Below are 26,975 nucleotides of genomic sequence, written 5' to 3' on the forward strand. Positions count from 1 at the left end.
CTGTGGCCAAGCTCGGGAGCCACCTGGGTTCCAATCCCAGCTCCTCTACCTACCTGTGTGACCTCAGGCAAGTCACATCACCTCTCTGGGCCTCAGTTGCTCTATCTCTAAAACGAGGATGATACCAGTGCCTCCCTCGCAGGGCTACGGGGAGGATTGAATGCCTCAGTGCAGGCGCAGCACTCACTAGGCACCACGCTGGCACAGGGCGAGCCCTCCCCAGATGCTGCTGATGACCATTATTACTGTTGTAAATGAGGAGTAACCAGAAGACGCCTCATTTACTGGTATTATTACTGTTCCCTATGACACTACCCTACACCGTGCACCCTCTGGCACACTCTGAAGGGCCATAAGAATTCTCTAGGTTGCAAACATAAGAGCAGAGTGTGCAGAAACATCGGGCAGGTGCGCCGACGTGCTGACAGCAAAAAACTGGGCAGAAGCAGGGCGGGCCGTGTATCAGGCTGCCAAGTGCCAACAGTCTGTTTTTTCCACCACAGAGCAGGGTTGTAGGGCTCAGTGGCTGACAGGGCAGGTCCTGGAGCTGATTTCCATCCCAGCTCCGCCACTTAATTGCTGTGGGTCCTTGAGCAAATGATGACTTCTCTGAGCCTCAGTTTGCTCCTCTTCAAATGAGGGATGGCATAGTATCTACCAAAGAGGTTGTTTAGGGATTCTTGAAGGTGAAACATAAAAAATGCCTGGCACAGAATAAGCACTTGGTGGATGTTGGCTGTCATCATTTCTCTCACCAGTCAACACATCACCCGGGGCACCAGAGCCCTCACTGCCTTCTGTCTCCTACTCCCAGCCTCCCAGTTAACCACGTCTCCATGCAGAGCACACAGCAGCCACAGATCCAGCTGCTGGGTCACACACACCTCCCTATAGGCCACGGATTGCCAGCACCTGGAGGCCGCCGAAGGTCTACAGTACTCCAGCAACAAGATCCACAGGCCCTGCGGTCCCAGGCAGGGACATAGCCGCCCGCCCCCTTCTGCTACCCAGCACACAAAGCTCTCTCCGAACCCTCCTCAAGAAGATGAGAAAATGGGAGAACTCAGGAGACATATTGTAGTTTCTCCTTCCCATGTTTTCCTCTATCCCCAACTGAAGATAAAAGAGACAACTATCCTTTTTTTTTTTTTTTTCTTGGTATCCAGGACGGTGGATATTCAATCACTACAGTCAAAAGTGATAATAACACAAGAGACAGAAAGGGCCACATGAACCAGAGACCTACATCATCCTGAGACCAGAAGAACTAGTTGGTGCCCGGCCACAATCGATGACTGCCCTGACAGGGAGCTCAGCAGAGGACCCCTGAGGGAGCAGGAGAGCAGTGGGATGCAGACCCCAAATTCTCATAAGAAGACCAAACTTAATGGTCTGACTGAGACTGGAGGAATCCCGGCGGTCATGCTCTCCAGACCTTCTGTTGACACAGGACAGGAACCATCCCTGAAGACAACTCATCAGACATGAAAGGGACTGGTCAGCGGGTGGGAGAGAGACGCTGATGAAGAGTGAGCTAATTATATCAGGTGTACACTTGAGATTGTGTTGGCAACTCTTGTCTGGAGGGGGGATGGGAGGATAGAGAGAGAGGGAAGCCGGCAAAATTGTCAAGAAAGGAGAGACTGAAAGGGCTGACTCAAGACGGGGAGAGTAAGTGGGAGTAGGGAGTGAGATGTATGTAAACTTATATGTGACAGACTGATTGGATTTGTAAACGTTCACTTGAAGCTTAATAAAAGTTATTATAAAAAAAAAAAAAGTGATAATAACAAAATGACTAAGATACAGTTTTGCTACGTTTTTGTGCTTTGACTTTTGAAGAGGGCCATCTCAACACTCTAGTGTGGCTGGCAACAACTTCATCAAAATTTTGTAAATTAGAATTGTCGGATTTTGAACTGAGAAACGAAGCAATTTTCTACGAAGCTGATGGTTGGGCCATACAGGGGACAGAATAATCGAGAAGGGTCCCCAAAACACTGTGTACAGGGCAGACCAGATAAAGAGGTCAGGAAGGATATGTCAACTGCTGAGAGCTATTGTGTCCCAGAGCCGGACAATGGGCAAGTGAGGAAAGACATTCACTGCAAACACGGGCCAGTGCACTGCTTGACTTTTCCACAATCAGCAAGTATTACTTTTGTAATTAGAAAATAGTTTTTTCAATATATATTACTGGTGATGTTGATCTTGAATACCTGGCTATGGGGGGTTTTCCAGCAAGATTCTCCACTGTAGGCTTATTGTTGTTTTCTAACTATGAAATAGGGTGGGGGAGATACTTTAAAACCATGGAAAAAATCCTGTTTCAGCTTAAACTTTTTCCCACTAATTTCAGCACCCATTGGCGGATCCCGCCTATGACAGTGGCCTCTGTAATGTTCTAAGGGTGACTTTTTATTCCCTTGTTCCTTCTACATTTACCAACAGAAATTTTCTGTAAGGAAGTGTTGCTTCTCACCCCCCTCCACTATTTATTTAGTTACACAGTTATTTGCATCAACACAGACTTGCGGATATTTATTTTATTCTCTGGGTTATAATCCAAGTCTATCATTATTTTGTGGCTCCAGTTGTTCCAACTTTGACCACCGGGTGCTCCTTCAGGTTGGCTCCTGCGCACACCGTACATGCTCCTGTTTTTTTATTTGAGTACTTCCTTATTTTCTGGCAGGCTCATCCTATACTGTCCCTGCCCTGACTGGAATCAACCACCTCTGCAAGGAGCCCTGGTTCCTTTTATTTGGAGAATAGTATTTAGAAACTGGGTGCCAGGTGTGCTTATTTTTACTGGGGTGTCCTGCCTCTAGGCCCTCTCAGTGAATGGAGCTAGAAAATACGCACCATGACCTGCCAGGAGAACAAACACATCCGTCTTAGAAAAAATACAACCAGAATGCTCCTTAGAAGCGAGGATGGCGAGACTTCTGCTCGTGTGCTTTGGGTACATCATCAGAAAAGGACACCACATTTGATAAAGTCAAGGGTCAGTAAAAAGGAGGGAAACCCTCCATGAAATGGATTAACACAACAGACACAACAATGGACTCAAACATACCAACAGGCATAAAGATGGTGCAGGACTTGGCAACGCATGTTCTGTTATACACAAGGTCGCTGGGAGGTGGAGCCTAACAACACACACTAACTCATGCATACACACACGTATAGTTCTCTCCATATCTATTTGCGTATGTATACATAATTTTTTAAATGAGTCTACAGTGATACTTCTGCCTATAATCCAGCACCACAGGGTTCATTCTATCATCCCCCTTTCCTTATTTATAACTTTTTCTGACAGTGAGAAACCTAGCTCTCATTATCTAAGATAAGGTTACTATATTTATTTTTTTCAACTCTAGTATACAGATGAAGTAGTTTCAGAATTCTTAAGCCATACTCCTTTGAGAAATCAATTTGCCAACTAGCATACTTGGTGACTGATAGCTGGTTGCAGTGTTTGGGTACAATTCTTTTTGTCTCATGCCTTATAGTAGTCAGTCAAAACAATGTTTCTCAAAGTTACTTAGGTCAGCAACTTTCCTCCCCATCCCCTTCAGGGTGGCTATAGGATCCGCTTGTAATACAGTTAGAGTCATTCGTGTTTATTTATCTGAGTCTGCACTCCATCTTTCCCACCGCATCTTGATTTTTTTTTGTAGCTTATGTACAGTACAATTCACTTTGTGCTGTACAGTCTAGGGGACCCACCTCTATGTAGCCCTCAGCCAGTCCTTTTCCTCTGTAAACTGGAAGGGGTGGCGCTGGTATCTTTAAATGCCCTTCTAGCCCATGTGGAAGCTGTACTGAGCATAGGTTGGCCCCTGGCATCCGCCCTCCATCAAAGAGCCCAGGGTGGCAGCTAAGGCCCACACAGCACCATGTTGCCGCTCAGCTTCCTTCTACACCAAGTGAGCGTCTCTGAGGGAAAGCGTGTGACTGCTCAGTTCACGTCCCAGACGAGTGTAAAAACCACCAACACCTCTTAGCAGGGTTCATTCTTTCAATAAAAACAGTGGGCTCTGTGTTGTGTGCAGGCCAGGATGCAAATAGGACAGTGGTCAAGATCAGACCTCTGGGGTCAGAAAGGCCTGGCTCTGTTCCTGCCTCAGCCACAGTCACTCTTTCATTCAAGAAATACTCCCAGAACACCTGCTGCATGCCAGGTGCTGTCTTGGGCACAGGGACACAGTGGGGAAAGAATACCCAGTCTGTTTCCACGCAGCCAAGACCTGGGAGAAGAGATGGTCATTAAACCAATACTCCCAATTGACAGGTGGGACTCAGAGCTCCCAGCTCCAGCGCCGTGGTGAGGGTTGAGAGAGGTGACACGTAGATCTCCTGCTCCTTAGTGGGTGTCCAGCAAAGGGGTGCTGTTCAGATGCTTAGTTTGGAGTGCACAGGTGGGGAGAGCCAATCCCAGCAGAGGTCAATCTGCAGAGGGGCCAGCACCAGCCAGCTGGCTTCACCAATGAGGTCGACACACAGCCCTGGGCCTGGTCGAAGCCTGGCACACACAACAGAACCGCAGAGCGGCAGTCAGCTCACACAGTCCCGGAAGCTCTGATCCTGCCTCCAGACACCCCACAGGCCTGCTCCTAGCTGGAAGCAGTATAACAGTAAGCCTGAGGGTGAAATATTCATAGGAACAGAAATTGGCTCTAAGGAACCTCAGCTAGGAGGGCAGCATGGTCCCATAGGCAGAACCAAAACGGGCCTCCCTGCCCTGGACTACCTCAGGGCTGGAAGCCATAGGGTACTAGGGAGGTGGCAGAGCAAAGCACATGGGCTGTAGACTCTGATCCAGGGTTGGTGCCTGGATCCCTGTATGATGCTGGGCAAGTTACTGCATCTCTCTGAGCAAGTTGCTCATCTATTAAATGGCAGTACTGAAGCCCACCACGTGGCTAATGGGAGGATTAAATAAAGTATATCTAAAAGTGTTTAGCACAGTTCCTGATTCATTATAACCAGTTAATAAATAGCAACTGCTATCATTATTATTATTTTTACATGCCAGTCAATCTCAGCTGTCCTTAAAAGAACAAAGAAGGTTTAAGATCTGTTCTTTGGTGAGGGTTTGAAGCTGGAGGGCAGGTGAAAAGGAATGAGAGAGGCCCACAGGATAGATCCTAAAGGGCGAGGTAGCCCCTACTGGGAGAGTGGGAGGCTTCCAAGATCTACCAGGGCTGCCCCCAGGGTGAGTGCTGAGAGCCCACCAGGCCTCCTATGTGCTTCCCCGCCTAGAGCAGGGCTTGCCTGCCCCTCTGCTGGACTCCACTGGGCCCTGAAGAGCTAAATGGGCAGAGCAGCTGGAAGCCAGATGGAAAGCACCATTTTCACCCCAGGAAAGCTCTGCAGAGCAGCAAGGAGCCCTATTTACAAATAAAGCCTGCTCCTGGTTCCACCACCCACGCAGCCAAGCCCCTTTATTCCATTTCAATACACCTAATTCCCCTGAAACTGCATTGGCAATAAATGGAATTAATCAGTCCTGGATACCGGGGTGAGCGTAGGCAGGCGCTAGCATATCTGAGGGGCCTTGGAAGAGGAAGTAAAAACAGTGGCAGGGAATATAAAATGCTTTACTGCGGTAGGGATTGAAGATGGAAAGAACTTTACCGAAGGCGGTCATTTTATGGGCAAATAAAGCCTTTGATTGCCTGCAACCGAGCGGCAAGCCAAAGTTACCGGGAAACCTCTCTGGAATACTTTTCCTCTGCCTTGGTTCAAAATGGAAATTGCTCTACTGTTGGTGTTTTCATGATTATAAAACTAGTATCTGCTTCATTCAGACACTGCATAAGGATGTAAGAAACAAGGTGAAAATCATCCATGATCTTACCACCTTGAGAGAACCACTGGTGACATTTTGGTACAGGTCTGAGTAGATTTTTTTGCTATGCACATTTTTACATAGATAGAAAAATCCTGTTAGATACGTGGCTTTGCGGTCTGCACGTCCCACTTAATAATATACCATGGACATCCTTCCACATTAATAACCGTGGATTTCTACCATCATCTTTTCACAGCTGCCTAGTCGTGGGTGAATTACATGCCCTGCACGTGCGATCTGGCTCTACTCGCTGCACCAGCCTCATCAGGCACCTTCTCCCTGCTCGGCTTTCTGCATCCAGTCCCACTGACCCTCATTTGGATCCTGGAACACTTAGGGCCTCGGCATCTGCTGTTCTTTCTGCCTGAAATCCTCATTTCCTCTTTCACATGCTTTTTTTCTCTTCTTTTAAACTTCAACTGGTATGTTTCTTCTTCCACGAAGCCTTCCGGGATACCCAAGACTAGGCAGGTCTGCCCTGTTATACACTCACAAGGTTCCAGGTACTTCTCCATTTTGACATTTATCACCATTCTAACTAAATAAACAGTTGTTTGTTTGTTGTTTTTCTTGTCTTCCCACTGGGACATAGGCTCAGGAGGTCAGAGACTGTGGGTTCTGCTCAGCTCTGGGGCTGCAGGGAAGCCCAGTGTCCGGCACACAGGAGTGCTCAGTGTACACCGGCTGATTAAGTGGAAGGAAGGGAAGGAGGAGCAGCCTCAGATGCCCACTAGCTGTTCCACTTCCTTCCTTCTACACACAAGAGGGGTCTGCCAGCACATCACCTGGTTTGGCAACTCTCTGTGGCTACAGGAATCTGTAGGAGGGTACTCCTGGGGCCAGGCCACCCTCTGGCCCTCTTAGGCCAGAAAAAAGCCTTGGAGACCATCTGGCCTGACTGGTCAACTGTTCACTGTCCAAACAGGGACAATGAGGCCCAAAGAGGAGAAAAGCATGCCCACCTTCACACAGTGGTCAGTGGCAGCCCCCGGGCTTCTGTCTCCCCATGCACTAGGCCGCTGTGGGCCGTGAGGCCTGGGTTCAAACCCCAGATCTGACATTAGAAAGAATGTGTCCTCGGGCAAGTCAGTTCAACTCGGTATGACTTGGTTTCTTTAGCTGTAAAATGAGGACAGTAGCACCTACATTATCACTGGGAAGCAGTGTAATGCAGTGGGTAAGACATGCACTGAAGAGTACGCTGCTGTGAATTCAGATCCCAACTCTAAAACTTCTTGGCTGGGTTGCCTTGAGAAAGTTGTTTAACACTGCTCCTTAATCCACCAAATGTAAAATGGGGATAAGAACATTCCTTCCTTACAAAGGTGCTGCAAAAATCAGGTAAGAAAATAAACGTGAAGCACTTATAGCAACTGCTCAATAAATGGTTAACATATTAAAAGCTACATGAGTCAGAAATCAGAGAGAGTAGACGCCTAATAAACATTAAACATTGTTGTTATTGTTAATTAGCTAGTGTCCCGTTTTATCTTTTCAACAATCCTTAGAAAGAGAAATTATTTACTATTATTACACAGGAGTAGGGAAGCTCAGGCAGGCAATGAGACTCCCCAAGGTCATGAAGCTATTAAAGTGAAGGCAGCAAAGCTGGGATTTGAACTCGGTCTCCCAATTCCAAATTCGGAGCTCTTCCCACCAGCCCATGTTCCCTAAAAGTCCCACAGACACAGTCCTGTCTGCTGTTCAGGTCTCTCCAGCCCTCCCGCCCATCTGCCCTGATACTGCTCAGACAATCTGCTAAACCACTCTGGTCCACCACGATCTTCCTGTGTGGAAAATCAGGTGCCCCCACGTTAGTGCGGCATCAAGGCCCTTCGTGAGGAAGATTCAACCTCACCCCGCGCTTTATTCCCCTGCCCTTACATGCCGACTGGTCACCCATGCTCAGACTCACAAGGCTTCTCCAGCCAGAGCCACCCTTTCTTCCTCAGGACCTTTACCCATCAACCTCTTGCATCTCCCAAGGCCTGACTCAAATGCCACCTGTGCCCGTGGTCACCACTCCACATGGCTGCTCCCTTGACCTCCCCGGCATCAGGATTTGGCCCAAATACATGCTGCCATTTATTTAGCTGATCCGTGTCCTGGGTCTAGTGCTCCTCGTGGGCAGGGACTCTGCCTTACTCACTGTCACCATCACCACCCCCAAGGTCTGAGCAAATTCCTCACCCTCCCCAGCAGGGTGGTACAGTATGGGCTTTGGAATTATGACTGCCTGGGTTCAAATCCAGCTCTCCAACCCACCACCTGTGTGACCCTGGGTAAGCTGACTTAACTTCCCCCGTACCTCAGTTTCACCAGCTGGAAAATGTGAATAATAACAACCTACACCACTGGGTAGCACGAGGATTCAATGTAATGATATGTGTGAAGTGAGTTACAAATGCTAGACACACAGCCCTCTTTAAAATGTGAGCTAATAACATTATTTCAATAATTGCTGGTTGCTCTGGACTGAACACAAGCCCTGAAGCTGCCCAGTGCAGCCCTAGCCCAGCTCGTGGCTTTCTCTTTTCTTCCCTCTCCAAGCACCACAATGAACTCTGAAGTCAGGGCAACCACAGGCCATCAGCAGTGTTTGCAAAACAGCAGCCACAAGAAGCTCAAACTGGCCCACTGCCCAGCACCCCGGAGGAGGCTGTCCTGCTCTGGGGGGAGCCTGGAGCTGGGAAAAGGCGTGGTGATGCGGGCGGAGGACAGACCCTGCGCTCACGCTGAGCTGTGAATTAGAGGCACAGCAGCCAGGGGAGGGCTCTCCCATGAGGATCTGTCATCGAGGTGGGGTGCTTATTGCCCTGCTAGAAATCTGATTAAAATCAGCTTCAAAGACTCCATGCAAAGATCTCCCCTCCTTCATCCCAATGGGGGCAATTCATCCTACCCGTGGGAGTCAGGTGCCTCTCACCTTGAGCCCGCTGCTTTCCGCTTCTGAGCCGGGGTCCACGCCAGTGATATAGATACCCAGGCTGTACTCGGCTCCCCCACGGATCGTGAGGCCCAGGGACCGGCCATCCCCTAGCACCAAGTTCACCTGCCAGAGGAAGGAGACAGCATTAGAAGGTCTGGAGATCATCAGGGTGTCAGCCCCAGGGTAGCTAGGCCAGAGCCCCCTTCCACACCTTCAAGAGAACACAAGGAGTCAAGGCCAGGGCCCAGAAGATTCCCTGGAACATTCCTGTTTCTGTCCCAGCTCTGCCTCAGACTTAGAGTGACTTTGGGGGTGCCCCTTTCCTGGTCCAGGTCACAATTGCAACTGTAGTAAATGGACAATTCTAGAAGAGATGACCTCTAAGGATGTGTCAGTGCTGACAGCCCAGAAGGCTTTGACATTTGGGGTTTTTATGTACATTCTTCAGACCATGGCACCATGGGTTCTCTTGGCCTTCATCAGCCACTGTGTACCTTATGCTTCGGCAAGGAATGCCTGGCTCCCTCACCTTCCACCTTCCCTCCTTCGGATCAAGCTGTGTCCAGGCATGGGGCTGCCACTACCCTGCTACCCAGGGGTCTCCTGCTCTGCAGGGCCATCTGCATCCTGTTTCTGTCCTGATGAGCCAGGCACTGTTGCCTCATTCAGCCCTTGGCTCTACAACATAGGGTGCAGCCACCAAGAGCAGACCCAGGGCTGGACCAGGGGACTCAAGATGGCCCCGACATAGTCCTGCCCAGGAGGGTCTCACAGTCTAATGGGGCAGAGACCAGCAAACAGACCCTCCTAGCACAGTGCCATCAGAGGTGTGATGGGCAGTCCAGGTGCCATGTGGGCACAGAGAAGTGGCAACAGTCCTGATGGGGGGTGAGTGGGATGGCCAGGAAGGGCTTCCTGGAGAAAGTGATGTCTCAGACAAGATGGGAGGGTGAGCAGGAGTTAGCCAGGCAGGGGCGAGAGGCAAGGGGGCATTCCAGGTAGATGGGACAGCATGTGACACTGGGTGGGCGAGAGTGCCTTGATCCGGAACACGGAGGTGAGTTACTGAGGCCAGAGTATGGGGGGAGGGGCGGGGGGCCTGGGAGGGCAGACAGGAGAGGCTGGGGACAGATTCTAGAAGGCCTCATAATCTACGAAGGATCAGCAAGTTAAGTGTGCCATAGGTATGGAGTGGGAATTTATGGAAAAGAACAGGGGTCAAAAGACCCAAACCTACCCCCAAAAGGCCAGAAAACATCTTACAAGACCTAACGGTATGTAAGGGACCCAAAGAAAGCACAGTGTGGCTGCCCACGGGAGAAGGGAGGGTGGGGTGCCTGTGGGCATCAAGAGAGGGCAGATTTCATAGAGTTATGGAAGGCCATCCAACCAGCTTTCTATTTCTGGAGTGTCAGTCATCTAGGAAGGCGACCTGGCGGTACAAATGGTTAACGGCTCGGCTGCTAACCAAAATGTTGGCGGTTCAAACCTATTCAATGGCTCTTCAGGACAAAGACCTGGCAATCAGCTCATGTAAAGATCACAGCCAAGAAAACCATATGGGGCAGTTCTACTCTGTCACCTGGGGTCATTATGAGTCGAAAACAACTTGATGGCACCCAACAACAATGTTTATCTAAGACTTATCACGTGCTAACTAACTCTGTGCCAGCCACCAAGAAAAGCCTTTTACATGTGTTATCTCGCTTAACCCATCAAACACCCTGGGCAGAGGTGCTGACCAGAACAGACTTGAGTCCACACTGCCCCACCTCACCACCTGCTGGCTGTGTGACTTTGGGTGAGTTACTAAGGCAATCTGGGACTCAGCCTCCTCACCTGTAAATGAGGAGAGTATGTGCTTTTTAAGGTCCCTGTGAAGAGGATCAAATTAAGAACATATGTGAGCCTACAGGGTGGTCTCTGGCCCACAGTAAACACTCAGTAACCATTAGCCATGGTAGCTCCATTTTGCACATGATGAAACTGTTGCGTTCAGAAACCCATCAAGGTCACACACTCAAGGCCAACTCGTGGCCACTTCAGGGCTTCAATCTAGCCAGATCTGCCCACCTCTAGAGCCTAGAGCTCTTCTTTGCTGTGCTTCTCCGGCTCTTGGGAGCAAAAGGTGGTGATTTTGTGCATATCGACTGGCAGATTGATGTCAGGAAAGTGCCTAAAAGACGCAGTGACTCTACAGGGTTTCGTTCTAAGGCCGGGGACTCCACAGCAAGTCAGGATGGGGCAATGCCAGAAGGAGCTGCTCAGTGGGGAACCCTGAGTCCCCTTGAGTTCAAGGCAAGCTCCAATTTACTCCTCAGTCAGGAGAACAACCAGATCAGGAAGGAGGGCACCTGTGGGGCCCTGAGCTCTGGAGGGAAACTTGTGAGCACTCACCCAGAGTATCAGAGAAAGGGATGTTCTCCTGGAAATGGCAGGCTCTGTGGATACTTCAAGGAAGACATGGGAACAACCATTTGGCCCCCATGATCTATCCCCCAGCCCTGATAGAGTACCAGCTCCAAGGCTTGGATAGGTCTGGAGGTGATGTGGGTTCAAAGCTCAGCCTCATGTCTGTGTATTTAGAAGGTGATGTGACACAGTATGGTGGTTACCTGCGCAGACGCTGGAGCCAGACTGTGAGGTCTGAATCCTTGCTAGCTGTGTGACCATGGGCAAATTACTGCCCCTCCCCGTGCCTCGAGGAAACAATTATACCTACTTTGTTGGGTTATTGTTAGGAATGAATGGGTCCATGCATGCAGAACACTGTATGGCCCAGCAGAATCACTCAGAAGATGTTGGCTACTGTCTTAGTCATCTAGTGCTGCTCTAACAGAAATACCGCAAGTGGATGGCTTTAACAAAGAGAAATTTATTCACTCACAGTCTAGTAGGTTACAAGTCCAAATTCAGGGCATCAACTCCAGGGGAAGGCCTTCTCTCTGTCGGCTCTGGAGGAACGTCCTTGTCATCAATTTTTCCCTGGACAAGGAGTTTCTCAGCACAAGGGACCCCAGGTCCAAAGGACATGCTCTGTTCCCACTCTACTTTCTTGGTGGTTATGAAGTCCCCGTGTCTCTGTTCATTTCCCTCTTTTATATCTCAAAAGTGACTGACTTAAGACACTATCTAATCTTGTAGATCTCATTAACATAACTGCCACCAATCTATCTCATTAACATCATAGTGACAGGATTTACAACACACAGGGAAATCACATCAGATGACAAAATGATAGACAATTATACAATACGGGGAATCATGACCCAATCAAGTTGACAGATATTTTGGGGGGACACAATCCTTGGCAGCTACCTTATTATCTTCATCATTGCCATCTTGGATAAGCCTTTGGGCTAAGCTTCCCCAGGTGTAACCTGGAAAGAATGGTGAGGCCTTCCTCACAGGGAGGAACATAAGCAGCTTCATAGGCCAGGCAGGTGTGAAGCGTCCAAACATTTGCCAAGCCCTGATCTGTGCCAGGCTCCGTGCTGGGCACATATTCAGAGAGGAATCTTGACTTGGTCCCTGACCTTGAGACACTCACAGTGACATCCCTGTGTGGTAAGACAATGCTGAGAGGAAAATCTGGAGCTGCTTGTGCCACTGGGAAGGTATAATGAATCCCCCTTCAGGACCAGGGCATTCAATACCCTAGGGCTGGGTGTGTTGGCTGCTGGTACGGCTCACAGCTATGTCCTCTCTGGGCAGTGCCCTGGCCTGAAGGGAGCTGCCTCACCCAGTGCCACAGCCCTGGATGGCAGCAGTCTGCATCCAATGACTAGCTGACTGGGGCCAGAGGGGGTGGGGGAAACCAGGACACTTTGCCTCAATTCAGGACAACTCTGCAGGACCATGCAAGCTTCAGAGCTCCCGTGGGGTCAGCTGAAGCCTCTGTTGTGCCTGTATTATAGCCTAGCTTCTCCCTCTGCCCAGCCCTGCATCCCTCACTCCTTCACCAGTGTTGATCCCAAAAGGCTGCTGTAACAAATTGCCACAAGCTTTAAAAACCAAAAACTGAACCCACTGCCATCGAGTCGATTCCAACTCACAGTGACCCTATAGGACAGAGTAGAACTGCCCCACAGAGTTTTCAAGGAGCACCTGGTGGATTCGAATTGCCAACCTTTTGGTTAGGAGCCACAGCATTTAACCACCATGCCACCGGGGTTTCCACACCACAAGCTTAATGGCTTAAAATAACACAAATTTATTATCTTACAGTCTTGGAGGTCAGAAGTCTAAAATGAGACAACAGAACTGCATTGTTTCTGGATGCTCGAGAGAGAATCCATTTCCTTGCCTTTTCCAGATTCTAGAGGCTGCCTATATTCCTTGGCTTCGTGGCCCCTTCCTTTATCTTCAAAGCTAGCAGTATAACATCTTCCAATATCTCTCTGCTTCCATCATCACAGCTCCTTTTTCTGACTCTGGCCCTCTTGCCTTCCTTATAAGGACCCTTGTGATTACCTTGGGCTTACCTGGATAAGCCAGGATGCGCTTCCCATCTCAAGATCTTTAACTTAATCACATCTGCAAAGCCCCTTTTGCCATATAAAGTAACCTATTCACAGACTTTGGGGGTGATGACATGGACATCCTTGGGCGTGTGGGGGGATTCTGTCTGCCATGGGCACTCTCCCACAAACCTCTTCCAGGAACTCTCAAGCTCAGGGTCCATTCCTAAGAGCCTGACCTCAAGCAGAGCTTCCCAGAAAAATGGTCACTGAGCCCAGAAGGCTGAGGGTCAGCCAGGGGAGTAGGAGGGAAGATGACCATTCCAGGGCAACCATGTGTGCAAAGGCCCAGACACAGAACAAAACGAAGCCCACTGGAGAAACCACGAGGGTTTTGTACGGCTGGAAAGTGGCAGGAGGGAGGAAGAGAAGAGGTCAGCCTGTGAGCCAGGCCAGCAAGCTCGGGGTTTAAGCAGGAGAGTGACAGGCTCAGATGGGTATTTTAGAAAGACGATTTCTGGGAGGAGGGGGCAGAAGAGGAGGCAACCCTGTGGAGACTGAGAGGAGCCCAAACAGTTAAAATAATACCACTAATAATATTAATAATGATCTCTAAATACATGAGGGTTTCCTATGTCCCACACAGGAAGATGAGAGGGTGTGTGCCCAGAGACAGCAGGGGTGAGGTAGTGGTGTTCAGACCTCTCAGAGGGGTCAGTGAGGCTGGCTGAGCAGAGCGTGGGCAGCTGTCGCCTCAAGCCCCACCGTGCCCAGGCAGGACAGACCCCTCTTCCAGACTGTACCTTCAGGGCAAGGAACAGGCCTGGCCTGGGGTCCCCCATGGCTGACTAGGTGACCTGGGGGTCAGTCCCTCCCACCCCCCACCCCACTGGGACCCTCCCAGCTCCAGGACATGAAGGCGTTTCTGGGAAGAGAGCTGAGAGGGGCATCTCTGCAGCCCAGGAGTACACAGATGGCAGGGGTCTCTGCAGCAGCCGCCACTGAACACTAAGGATGAAAGCAAACCTCCGCACCTCCCCACAAATCCTCCACGTGGGAATAAAGCAGAGTCTTTATCACGGAATTGTAGTAACAGTTCTATCAACCGAAGGGTAATCTGCCTCAATCACTGGCTGGAAATTCACCTGGTGTTTGGCAGGAAACACAGCTCACCTATGGAAAAGCAAACCGTGGTGAGAGGCAGCCTAGCGTGGTGAAAATAATACCACCACCACGAGTAATACTCCTAACAGTCTCTAAATGCACTGAGTGTTTCCTATGTCCCCGGCACTGTGCTCAGCATTTTATTCATGTTCATCACCTCATTTAACCTTCACTCCCACTATAAGGTTTCCATTATTATTCCCATTTTCCAGGTGAGGAAGTGGAGGCTCAAAGAGGTGAAGTTATGTGGGCAAAGTTACACAGTTGGCAGCCAGCAGAGATGGGTTATGATGCCAGGTTGGCCTGACTGCAGAGCCTGGGCATTTAACCAGTATGCTATCCTGCCCCCCACGGGCCTGAGTTCATATCCTGGTTCCGCCCTTTCCTCCCAGCAACCTTGGAGTAAATCCCATGGCCCCCAGCCATAGAATCCTGACTACCCAGCAAGCACCATGGGCAGCCCCAGGAGACGACGCCAGTCTAGTCATCTCATTTCCCTTTGGCAGGGACTGGTATGGACATGAGTAGCTCTGGGTCAGTTTTGGCCAAAGGGACATGGGGGGATGTTTGCTGGGGGACTCTGAAAAGAGAGAGGCACAGGAAGAAAAGGGCTCCCTCCCCCTCTGCCCACCTGCTTTCAACGCGACACAGCTGTGGCTGTGGGAGGTTGTGGTGTTGGAGCAGTGGCTGCCATTCTGCAGCTGAGAAGCCAGGAGCCTGAGGCAAAAGCCAGCAACAGAGAAAGACAGACTCACGACCTGGCAAACCACACCTGGTGCTGCCTGGAACTCCACTTCTCAAGAAAACAATAAACACTCTTAAAGTTTAAACTTCTGTATTATAGGTTTTCTGTTATACACAACCCCCCAAAATTTTTAAAAACCTACTGCCATTTTGACTCATAGTGACCCTGTAGGACAGAGCAGAACTGCCCCATGAGGTTTCCAAGGCTGTAATCTTTACGGAAGCAGACTGCCACATCTTTCTCCCGAGGAGTAGCTGGTGGGTTTGAACCACTGACCTTTTGGTTAGCAGCTGAGCATTTAACCACTGTGCCACCAGGGCTCCCTCATGCAGCCAAAAGCATTCCTGATATATCATCTATCAGGGTTCTTGTAAGGATTGAGATGACTGGACTCCTCGAGACTTCCACCCTTGCTCTTGCAGTTTAACCTCCATCCAGCATCCAGGGTGATCCTGTTGAAAACTGACTTGCAACATGTCCCTGCTCTGCTCGAAGCTCTGCCATGGCTCCCATCTCACTCAGAGTAAAATCTCCAGACTCTCCCAGAGGCCTGTGAGGTCCTACTTGACCTGGCTCCCATCACCTCTCTGTCCTGATGGCCAATGCATCCCGTGTCATTCTCTGCTCTACAACCACACAAGCCTCTCTGCTGTTGCTGAAATAGCCCATGCATTGGGGTGACAACAATGTAAGTGTGACCTGTGGAAACATCAGAAGCAAAAGAAGCCTTCTTCTGACAGTCCTTCTCTGCATTGCTGTCAACGTTCTGCATGTGCCATACGCTGCCCCTCTACAATCAGGACTAAAGAGCAGTTTGTTGTTCACGGGAGCTCAGGGTTGATCTGCATGTCAGTGAGGAGGTGCCATAATAAAACTACAAATGGCCCGAGTGCAGCACAAAAATTTTCCTCTACCCTCTTGGCCCTAGCTGACCAAGTAAGAACCCCAAAACCTAAGGCCTGGAGACTTCACCTTGGGTGAGTGTCAGCTCCCCTGTAGATGAAGCAGAGGTGGTAGAAATGAAGAACATGCCTTCCTTTCCCTGGAGGTTGAGAGGTTGGGCGCCAATGCCCAAGGGCATGACAATGGCAGCTGTACAGAGGCCTCACTGAAAAATGCCCCTTTGGGAAGCAGGTAGCCAGGCTCTTCCTTGTAACTTTGCAAAGAAGTGTACGTGGGCCTGATCACAGAGGACTTAGATTCAAACCCAGCAAACATTTATCAAGCCCCTACTATGTGCTGGGCCCTAGGCAAGGCGTTTTCCCTTTAATTCAATCATTTACGTAGCAATTATTGAGCATCTATGCTGTGCCAGGAGTCTGCAGGTGGTGCAAACAGTTAAGTATGGCTACTAACTGAAAGGTTGGCAGTTAAAATCCACCTAGAGGCACCTCAGAAGAAAGGCCTCACAATCTGCTTCTGAAAGGTCATGGCCATGAAAACCCTATGGAGCAGTTCTACTCTGCACACATGGGGTCACCATGAGTCGGAGGCGACTTGGCAGGAATTACTTTGGCTTTTTTAATCTTTAGTTTTTAGTTTATGCTGTGCCAGGCCCTGATCAGGGCACAATGGATGCACCTGGACACAGAACCAGATTCCTGAGCCATGGAGCTTACACAGTAGTGGGTAGAGTAGGCCCTACCACTGTCTAATCTTACAGAGGAGGAAACCAAGGCACACAGAGGTTATGTAACTTGTCCACAGTCACATACCTGCCAAGTGGCAGAGCCAGGATCTGAACCCAGGGAGCCTGGCTCCAGTGACTTAGCATCTCTGCCATACTGACCCTGTCACAGTTAATCCTCGGAACAAATTTATTCTAATTTATTATGGAGGTTTAGGGCCAGCACAGAATGGAGTAACCCCAGTGGGAAGCTAGAACAATAAGGAGTGCTGTGCCTTGCCCCATTTGCCTGAGAGGATGTAACAGGGACTTGAAAGTAGATGGGCTTGATCCCCAGAGAGAATGTTCCATTCCTTCCTTCAGTCTCATATGGCAATTCTCACACTTGAACATGGGGAAGAACATACAAAACTAGAACCAGCTTCAGTGGACGGCTAATGAGTTTCCAAGGATAATTTTGCTACATGTCATGATTTTTAATCACTATGGCCTCGAGAACTCATTTCCCTAGAACGTGCATCTCCGTTGGAGTTGTGTTTAGGATTTCTGAAGTTCTGCATGGGAAGTCCAGGAGTCTAGCCATGGCTATTTGGAATATTCAAAGGTGAGACCAGGCTGCTAGAGAAGAGAGGATCAGAGCCCAGCAGGACCCAGGCTCAGACAGCCAATAGCAGGCTGGGCCTCCAGAGACACTGCCCCCATGCCCCTCCCCAAGAAGGAAATGGGGTTTCCACGTTGTGTTAGGAAGGGGAGGAAGAGGAAGTAGAGTAGAAGCTTCAGTTTGGAGCTGAAAGGCCTGTGAAGACCACTCTCCAGTTTGGTTCAAGGCATCTCCTGCCTCCTGTGGCATCTGGGCCTCCCCAGAGCATGAGTCTCTCAGCCTCTGCCTTCTGCATTCTTATAAAAGTTACTTCAAGATTCCCAGAGGGAACCTTATCTCACACCACCTCCCACCCACTGAACTCCAGTGACAGGGTCCTTCTCTCCAAGTCTTGAAGACACCAGGCTTTTTCCTACCTCAGGGTCTTGCACATGCCGTCCTGTCTAGGATTTTCAGCCCTAGAAATGAACATGATGGCTCCTTCTCATTCTCTTGGTCTCAGCTCAGAAGTCATCCTCTCAGAGAGGCCCTCCCTGACCACCTGATTTAAAGCAGCTCCCCCTCCCCATCACTCTCTATCCCCTTTCCTGGTTTTATTTCCTTCCAAAAAGTTTCATCACTTAATTGCCTTGCTCATTTATGTTCACTACTGGACTACTGTCTCAGTCTCCCTGCTACCTCACTGGTAGCTTCCCCAGTGCAAAGTCTTCAACTCTTCTGTCTACTGTTTTATTTCCACCTCCTGTAACAGCATCAGGCACACCGTCGGTGCTTAATAAATATTTGCTGACTCACTAGTCCCCCACGCGTCTGTCAGTTTGTCGTACTGTGTCGTACTGTGGGGGCTTGTGTGTTGCTGTGATGCTGGAAGCTATGCAACTGGTATTCAGATACTAGCAGGGTCACCCATGGAGGACAGGTTTCAGCTGAGCTTCCAGACTAAGACACACTAGGAAGAAGGACCCAGCAGTCTACTTCTGAAAAGCATTAGCCAGTGAAAACCTTATGAATAGCAGTGGAACACTGTCTGGTATAGTGCTGGAAGATGAGCACCCCAGGTTGGAAGGCACTCAAAAGGTGACTGGGGAAGAGCTGCGTCCTCAAAGTAGAGTTGACCTTAATGACGTGGATGGAGTAAGGCTTTTGGGACCTTCATTTGCTGATGTGGCACAACTCAAAATGAGAAGAAACAGCTGCAAACATCCATTAATAATCGGAACCTGGAATGTAAGAAGTATGAATCTAGGAAAACTGGAAATCGTCAAAAATGAAATGGAAAGCATAAACATCAATATCCTAGGCATTAGTGAGCTGAAATGGACTGGTATTGGCCATTTTGAATCAGACAATCATATAGTCTACTGTGCTGGGAATGACAACTCGAAGAGGAATGGTGTTGCACTGATTGACAAAAAGAACGTTTCAAGATCTATCCTGAAGTATAATGCTGTCAGTGATAGGATAATATCCGTACACCTATAAGGAAGGAAGACCAGTAATACGACTATTATTCCAATTTATGCACCAACCACTAGGCCCAAAGATGAAGAAATAGAAGATTTTTATCAGCTGCTGCAGTCTGAAATTGATTGAACATGCAATCAAGATGTATTGATAATTACTGGTGATTGGAATGTGAAAGTTGGAAACAAAGAAGAAGGATCAGTAGTTGGAAAATATGGCCTTGGTGATAAAAACAATGCCAGAGATCAAATGATAGAATTCTGCAAGACCAAAGACTTCTTCATTGCAAATACCTTTTTTTTTTTTTTAATAATTTTTATTGTGCTTTAAGTGGAAGTTTACAAATCAAGTCAGTCTCTCACATATACACACCTTACTACTACGTACTCCCACTTACTCTCCCCTCAATGAGTCAGCCCGCTCCTTCATTCCAGTCACTCCTTACGTGACTGTTTTGCCAGTTTCTAACCCCCTCTACCCTCCCATCTCCCCTCTAGACAGAAGATGCCAACATAGTCTCAAGTGTCCACATGATACAAGTAGCTCACTCCTCACGAGCATCTCTCTCCAACCCATTGTCCAGTCTAATCCACGTCTGATGAGTTGTCTTCTGGAATGGTCCCTGTCCTGGGCTAACAGAAGGTTTGGGGACCACGACCACCGGGATTCTTCTAGTCTCAGTCAGACCATTAAGTCTGGTCTTTTTATGAGAATTTGGGGTCTGCATCCCACTATTCTCCTGGTCCCTCTGGGGTTCTCTGTTGTGCTCCCTGTCAGGGCAGTCATCGGTGTGGCCGGGCACCACCTAGTTCTTCTGGTCTCAGGATGATGTAAGTCTCTAGTTCATGTGGCCCCTTCTATCTCTTCGGCTCATAATTACTTTGTGACCTTAGTGTTCTTCATTCTCCTTTGATCCAGATGGGTTGAGACCAGTTGATGCACCTTAGATGGTCGCTTGTTAGCAGCAAATACCTTCTTTCACCAACTTAAACGGTGACTGTACACACGGACCTCGCCAGATGGAACACACAGAAATCAAATTGACTACATCTGTGGAAAGAGACAATGGAAAAGCTCAATATCATCGGTCGGAACAAGGCCAGGGGCCGACTGTGGAACAGACCATCAATTGCTCATATGCAAGTTCAAGCTGAACTTGAAGAAAATCAGAGCAAGTCCACGAGAGCCAAAATATGACCTTGAGTATATCCCACCTGAATTTAGAGACCATCTGAAGAACAGATGTGATGCACTGAACACTAGTGACCGAAGACCAGACGAGTTGTGGAATGACATCAAGGACATCATCCAAGAAGAAAGTAAGAGTTCACTGAAAAGACAGGAAAGAAAGAAAAGACCAAGATGGATGTCAGAGGAGACCCTGAAACTTGCTCTTGAATGTCGAGCAGCTAAAGCAAAAGGAAGAATTGATGAAGTAAAAGAACTGAACAGAAGATTTCAAAGGGCCCCTAGAGAAGACAAAGTAAAGTATTATAATGACACGTGCAAAGAGCTGGAGATGGAAAACCAAAAGGGAAAAACACGCTCAGCGTTTCTCAAGCTGAAAGAACTGAAGAAAATTCAAGCCTCGAGTTGCAATAGTGAAGGATTCCACGGGGAAAATATTAAATGACGCAGGAAGCATCAAAAGAAGATAGAAGGAATACACAGAGTCATTATACCAAAAAGAATTAGTCGATATTCAACCATTTCAAGAGGTGGCATATGATCAGGAACCGATGGTACTGAAGGAAGAAGTCCAAGCTGCTCTGAAGGCATTGGTGAAAAACAAGGCTCCAGGAATTGACAGAATATCAATTGAGATGTTTCAACACCCAGATGCAGCGCTGGAGGTGCTCACTCATCTATGCCAAGAAATATGGAAGACAGCTTCCTGGCCAACTCACTGGAAGAGATCCATATTTATGCCTATTCCCAAGAAAGGTGATCCAACCGAATGTGGAAATTATAGAACAATATCATTAACATCACACGCAAACAAAATTTTGCTGAAGATCATTCAAAAGCGGCTGCAGCAGTATATCTACAGGGAACTGCCAGAAACTCAGGCCGGTTTCAGGAGAGGACGTGGAACCAGCGATATCGTTGCTGATGTCAGATGGAGTCTGGCTGAAAGCAGAGAATACCAAAAGGATGTTTACCTGTGTTTTATTGACTATGCAAAGGCATTCGACTGTGTGGATCATAACAAACTATGGATAACATTGCGAAGAATGGGAATTCTAGAACACTTAATTGTGCTCATGAGGAACCTTTACATAGATCAAGAGGCAGTTGTTTGGACATAACAAGGGGATACTGATTGGTTTAAAGTCAGGAAAGGTGTGTGTCAAGGTTGTATTCTTTCACCATACCTATTTAATCTGTATGCTGAACAAATAATCTGAGAAGCTGGACTATATGAAGAAGAACGGGGCATCAGGATTGGAGGAAGACTCATTAGGAACCTGCGTTATGCAGATGACACAACTTTGCTTGCTGAAAGTGAAGAGGACTTGAAGCACTTACTAATGAAGATCAAAGACCACAGCCTTCAGTATGGATTACACCTCAACATAAAGAAAACAAAAATCCTCACAACCGCACCAATGAGCAACATCATGATAAACAGAGAAAAGACTGAAGTTGTCATGGATTTCATTTTATTTGGAGCCACAATCAACAGCCATGGAAGCAGCAGTCAAGAAATCAAAAGGCGTGTTGCATTGGGCAAATCTGCTGCAAAGGACCTCTTCAAAGTGTTGAAGAGCAAAGATGTCACCCTGAAGACTAAGGTGCGCCTGACCCAAGCCATGGTATTTTCAATCACATCATATGCACATGAAAGCTGGACAATGAATAAGGAAGACCAAAGAAGAGTTGACACTTTTGAATTGTGGTGTTGGCGAAGAATATTGAATATACCATGGACTGCCAATAGAACGAACAAATCTGTCTTGGAAGAAGTGTGGCCAGAATGTTCCTTAGAGGCAAGGATGGCGAGACTGCGTCTTACATACTTTGGACATGTTGTCAGGAGGGATCAGTCCCTGGAGAAGGACATCATGCTTGGCAGAGTACAGGGTCAGTGGAAAAGAGGAAGACCCTCAACGAGATGGATTGACACAGTGGCTGCAGCAATGAGCTCAAGCATAACAACGATTGTAAGGATAGCGCAGGACCGGGCAGTGTTTTGTTCTGTTGTGCATAGGGTCACTATGAGTCGGAACCGGCTCAACAGCACCTAACAACAACAACGAATCACTCGTGGGTCCTAGTGGACACAGTGGTGAGTTGGATTCGTCTTCCGCAAACTGGGGATCATGAAACATACCTGCGGGGTGGCTGGGAGGATTTAGTAAGATGCTGTGAATACAGGGCTCAGAACACTGTCTGCACACAGTGAGCCCTCCATTAGGGATCACTGTTACCCTAAGCACCACGCCCGGCACAGGGAAGGGCTGGAGACAAAAATAAAGCTAGCTCTCTGCCCAACATTTGAAGGCTGGCCTTGAAAATGACTCAACACCATAGGCAGCCTCTCTCTCTCATCCCTGCTCTTGTGAAGATTTCCAGAGAGCAACATCCTGGTGGGGAGGGGGCAGCGGCATCACTGACAGTGTGGGAACTCAGGGTGTTCCCCGTCCCCCCATGGACCTCCTCCTGTACCAGACCACACAGAACCCTCAGTAACGATTTTTGTAGTAATGTTACTCGTAAATCGTAATTCCCATATAGCACTCCTTCTTTTCCTTTAATTACTACTTCATTCTCAAAAAATTCATGATATGGGTTCACAAATACTAATTATAATTACCACAACATTGTAGCTAAAACACCAGATAATTTGACAAACTCAGCGACTATAAAAACAACGGGCAGCCACGAAAACCACAGTACGTGCTTGTAGTGAGGGCAGAGGAAATGGCATGACTGGAAGTTTGATTGTAATTGGGTAATAATGACAGCTCTGACAGGGTGCATTAGCACATTCAGAAAGTAAATGAGCACAGAGTTCTAGCCTTGTAGGTATGCTGATACATGTAAGCTGGGGTTACAAAAACGGTTTTTGCCGTTATAACTACAGGGATATTTTTATAGACAGTCATTTTGATGTCACCGCCTCTGACAATGTCAACCAGTGTGCTCTGCACCCCGTGTTCCCCCTAGTGATGCCACTGGAAGGGGGCACTAGCCCACCCCAGCTCCCACCCAGCCCAGGCAACCTGGCAGAGGCCCAGGCGGATGCCCGCAGTGCATACCAACTAGTAGCCTCGGTGCCTCACGCTGTGATCACCACCTCATCCTGCATATTGACGTTTGAGCAAAGAACACAAACACATCAAATAAATGTTACGGTCTTATCGACAGGAAAAGGAGCGCAGAGAAAGAGTCTCCAGAGGGAAGGCACTTGGCTGGAGCCCCATTCTCTGTGGCCTCCTGGCTATCAGCGTCAAGATCCTAAAACACTGTTCTAAAGGATTACATTCTCAGTCCCAGGGCAACCATAGGGCATACTGCATGCCCAGAGAGAAAGTTTAAAACATCAGGGGGAGGCATTTCTCAGCATCTCTTTTTTAAAAATTACAGTCAAGGCCTTGGGGAACCCTGTAGGGGTGCCTACCCAGCACCCCTGTCTCCTTTCTTCACGTTACAGCACCCTAATGGTGCTTTGCAGTTCTGGGTGGTGAAAACATTTGATATGCTCAGCTGCCTAACTAAAAGGCTGGAGATTCGAGTCTACCAAGAGGCAACTCAGAAGAAAGGCCTGGAGATCTATTTCCAGAAAGTCAGCCATTGAAATCCCCAGAGAGCACAGTTGTACTCTGACACCTATGGGGTCGCCACGAGTCAGAAATTGACTCCATGGCAACTGGTAATGGTACTATGGGCAACTATCCCTCCCCCACTGGCTAAGTCTTCATGGGGCTGTCAATCGACGTGTCCTGGCCTCCGTCAGCCAGTCACGTGCTCCCTCTATGGACTATGAACCTTGAGAGGAAGAACACAAAGCATGCAAATGGTAAGGATCGTCTTCTTCATGGAAGCTACACCCCGAGTCCCTCAGCTTCAACTCTGTGACTACTCACACCCTTCCAGTATATTCCTACCCTGTATAAGTTAGCCAGGGCCGAGTTCTAATGCTTGCAACCCAAATCCCCCACTGGAAAAGGTTCCCCATGGAGCATGGAGCCAGGAGTCCTGGCAGCTGCATGTGACTATGTGCCTGAGTCTGGACCAATGGGAACTAAATTATCTCTAATTTAAAGAGAAGTTTGGAGCTTTCTCTCTTCCCATTTCCAAGGGAGAAGGAACAGGGGCCCAGCATGGCCCAATTTCAACTAGGAATGATGCAACAATAAGAGGAAGTGTAGGTCCCAATAACACATGGAGTGGGGCTGTCCCCCAGCACAGGCTGTCCCTCTATTCTGCTATATGAGGGAGAAATCATCTAGCTTATTTAAATCACTTTTTATTACAGCAGTTTAGCCTGTATCGTAATATACAACGCACAGTCAAAAACAATCCAAATTCCTTCAGGTACTTGAGGGAAGGACACAAAGCCCCAGAAGAACCAAGCCCCTTCTTCCAGCCTCTAAGAAGCTTCCCTGTTCTGGGTAGGGCAAAAGAATGGTATCTCAGGGGCCAGCCTTCCCCACCCCCACCACCCCCCGACCCAGCCTGCCAGGCTGAGGCAGGACAGCTCACCTTTTTCTCATCCCCGTCTTGCAGGAGGTTCAGGGTGCTCCTCCGGTCACCCTCACACTGCCTCAGGGAGCTGCCGTGGGGCTGGGGCAGGCTGGAGGGTGGGGAGGTGCTGTGGCCCTGCGGGTCCACCCAGGTATAGATGTGGTTGGTGACGTAGCCCCCCGGGATACGCCCCGCTGAGTACACAGACAGCAACAGCTTCTTGGAGCCCTTCAGAGCCTAGAGAGAAAGGGACACGTGGGTTAGCAGGAAGTGGGGGTGGTGAGGGACATTTTCCCATTACCCAGAACCTCGTTTCCTCCCAGGATTTCACACACAGAGTAGGAAGCCAGCCCCTAAGTTTCTTCCCTTACCTAGCCCTCGGTTTTGCCCTATGGAAATGGGAACATCTGCCCACCCATATCTTGAAATGGTTCAAATACAAGAAATATAATCTCTTAGCACACCTGTGCAGAAGGAGTTAGCATGTCAGGCCTGTGACTATTATCCTTAGAAAGTCCTACTTACGAGGTTGGTCCTTGGCTCTAGTCTGGTAACCTCCATTTGGGGAGTGCTCCCACCATTCCTTACTTAAGCAGCTCACTGTACCTAGACTGGTTGTGCAAACCATGTGGTTTATGCTGAACACCTGTTGTCCTTCTGGGAGTCTGGAATGTTGCTACAGGCAGAGGGTGCCTACATGACCAGGCCCCAGCAAAAACCTAGGTGCTGAGTCTCTATCGAGTATCCCTGGTAGACCGCATTTTGCAAGCGTCATCACATTTGAATGCTGGAGGAATTAAGTATATCCATGTGACTCCCCCAGGAAAGGACTCTTAGAAGCTTGTGCCTGGTTTCCCCAGACTTCACCCCACACACCTTTTCTCTTTGCTGATTTTGCTTTGTGTCCTTTCATTGTAATAAATCCTAGCTGTGAGTTCAACTGACTATATGGTGAGTCCTGTGAGTTTTTCTAGAGAATCACCGAACCTGGGGGTAGTGGGGACCCTGACACAATACCAGACAAGAGGGTCAAGAGACAAAGGTATTGATGATAACAATGGCTTAAACATTTATAAAGGACCTGCAGTGTTGGGCCCTCTGTGCTGCACCCGACATGCATCAGCTCATAAAACCCTCAGGGAAGCCAGTCCTCTGGGCAAGGGTCCTGTTATTCAGATGAAGAAATTGCAGGAAATCACTTCACCACACAATTAGCGAGGGGTTCCTTTCCCATAGTATGTAATTCTGAGTGTAGATACTACTTATATCCTACATTTTCCCACCTAAGGATGGAACAACCACAAAGGTTAAGTCTGAACACTATGCCCTGGGGGAAAGCTGAGATGGGCCATCTTACTTTCCCACAATGCACCTGGAGCTGAAATGCAGGCATTTATTCCGGACACAGGAGTACCTGAGTTGACACATTTGGCTGTTAACCAAAAGGTTGGAAGTTCAAGGCCACTCAGAGGCTCCTTGGAAAAAAGGCCTCCTGATCTACTTCCAAAAAATCGGCCACTGAAAATCCTATGGAGCACAGTTTTACTCTGACACACATGGGGTTGCCATGAGTTGAAATCGACTTGAAGGCAACTGGTTTTTTATTTAGGAAAACAATCCCCTTAGCACGAGGATTAACAGCAAACATGCCCCACAACTGGGAGGCTGTTCGAATAAGTGATGGTTCTACACATACTGAAATTTTATGCTTCCATTAAAATCATATTTATAAGGAGTCTGCAATGTCATGAAAACGTGGATATATTTTAATGTTAAGCAGGGTCAAAAGTATATAAATCAGGTCTGCGGTAATACATCAGCTATGTTAAGAGAAAGTCATGCAGGAAAAGAGAAACTGAGAAGCAATGTGCCAAGATGCTAGCAGTGCTTCTCTCTGAGTGGCAGGACTGTTGGTGATTATTTTTTGGCTCCTCCTGTTTCTCAATATTTTTCCAAATGTTCCACAAAGAGGGCACGTTGCTTTCATTATCAGAAAAAATAATAATAATATGCTTTAAAAAGAGGGGGACACTTAGTTCCCTGGCTACTCCAAGCTTGTTTGAATCTGTCACTCACTCAAGTTCCCTGACTTGCAAACACTCTCAACAGACAAGACGGACCTACGGAGCAAGGGCAGAGCTTTCAAAGGCAAGTGGAGAGCCCCGGCTGGGCAGAGGCCTGTGCAGAGGGACAGTCTGACACTGGAGCCACTACCAGGGGAGAGAGAGGTAAACCAGGAGGTACCTGGTCCCTTAATTCCACAGCTAACAGCTGGTCCCCAGTGCAGGGATAACAAGAGGGTGGCAGCTCTCCAAAATTCTGGCTTAAAAAAGATTTTTGATAAGACGAGCAGGGAAAGATTTACGGTGCTCTTTTAGCGTTCCCTGGTACGCTCCTGATGGAACAGTCAGGAAAATAAAATCTGTTAAGT

At 48.4% G+C, this 26,975-nt stretch overlaps 1 protein-coding gene across 6 annotated transcripts in view; it reads right to left on the bottom strand.

Annotated features, from left to right (window-relative positions):
- WHRN (whirlin) overlaps positions 1-26,975 on the bottom strand; it is a 97,950-nt gene that overhangs the window by 44,577 nt on the left and 26,398 nt on the right. For all 6 annotated transcript variants that reach the window (XM_049895087.1, XM_049895086.1, XM_049895085.1 and 3 more), the window contains exons 2-3: positions 24,563-24,781; positions 8,790-8,915 (exon numbers count right to left, since the gene is read on the bottom strand). In XM_049895087.1, the coding sequence (XP_049751044.1) occupies positions 8,790-8,915; positions 24,563-24,781 (345 nt within the window). The remainder of the gene's footprint in view (positions 1-8,789; positions 8,916-24,562; positions 24,782-26,975) is intronic.

This window comes from Elephas maximus, chromosome 9 (genome assembly GCF_024166365.1).
Source record: "Elephas maximus indicus isolate mEleMax1 chromosome 9, mEleMax1 primary haplotype, whole genome shotgun sequence".
In the NCBI taxonomy this organism is placed as follows: Eukaryota; Metazoa; Chordata; class Mammalia; order Proboscidea; family Elephantidae; genus Elephas; species Elephas maximus.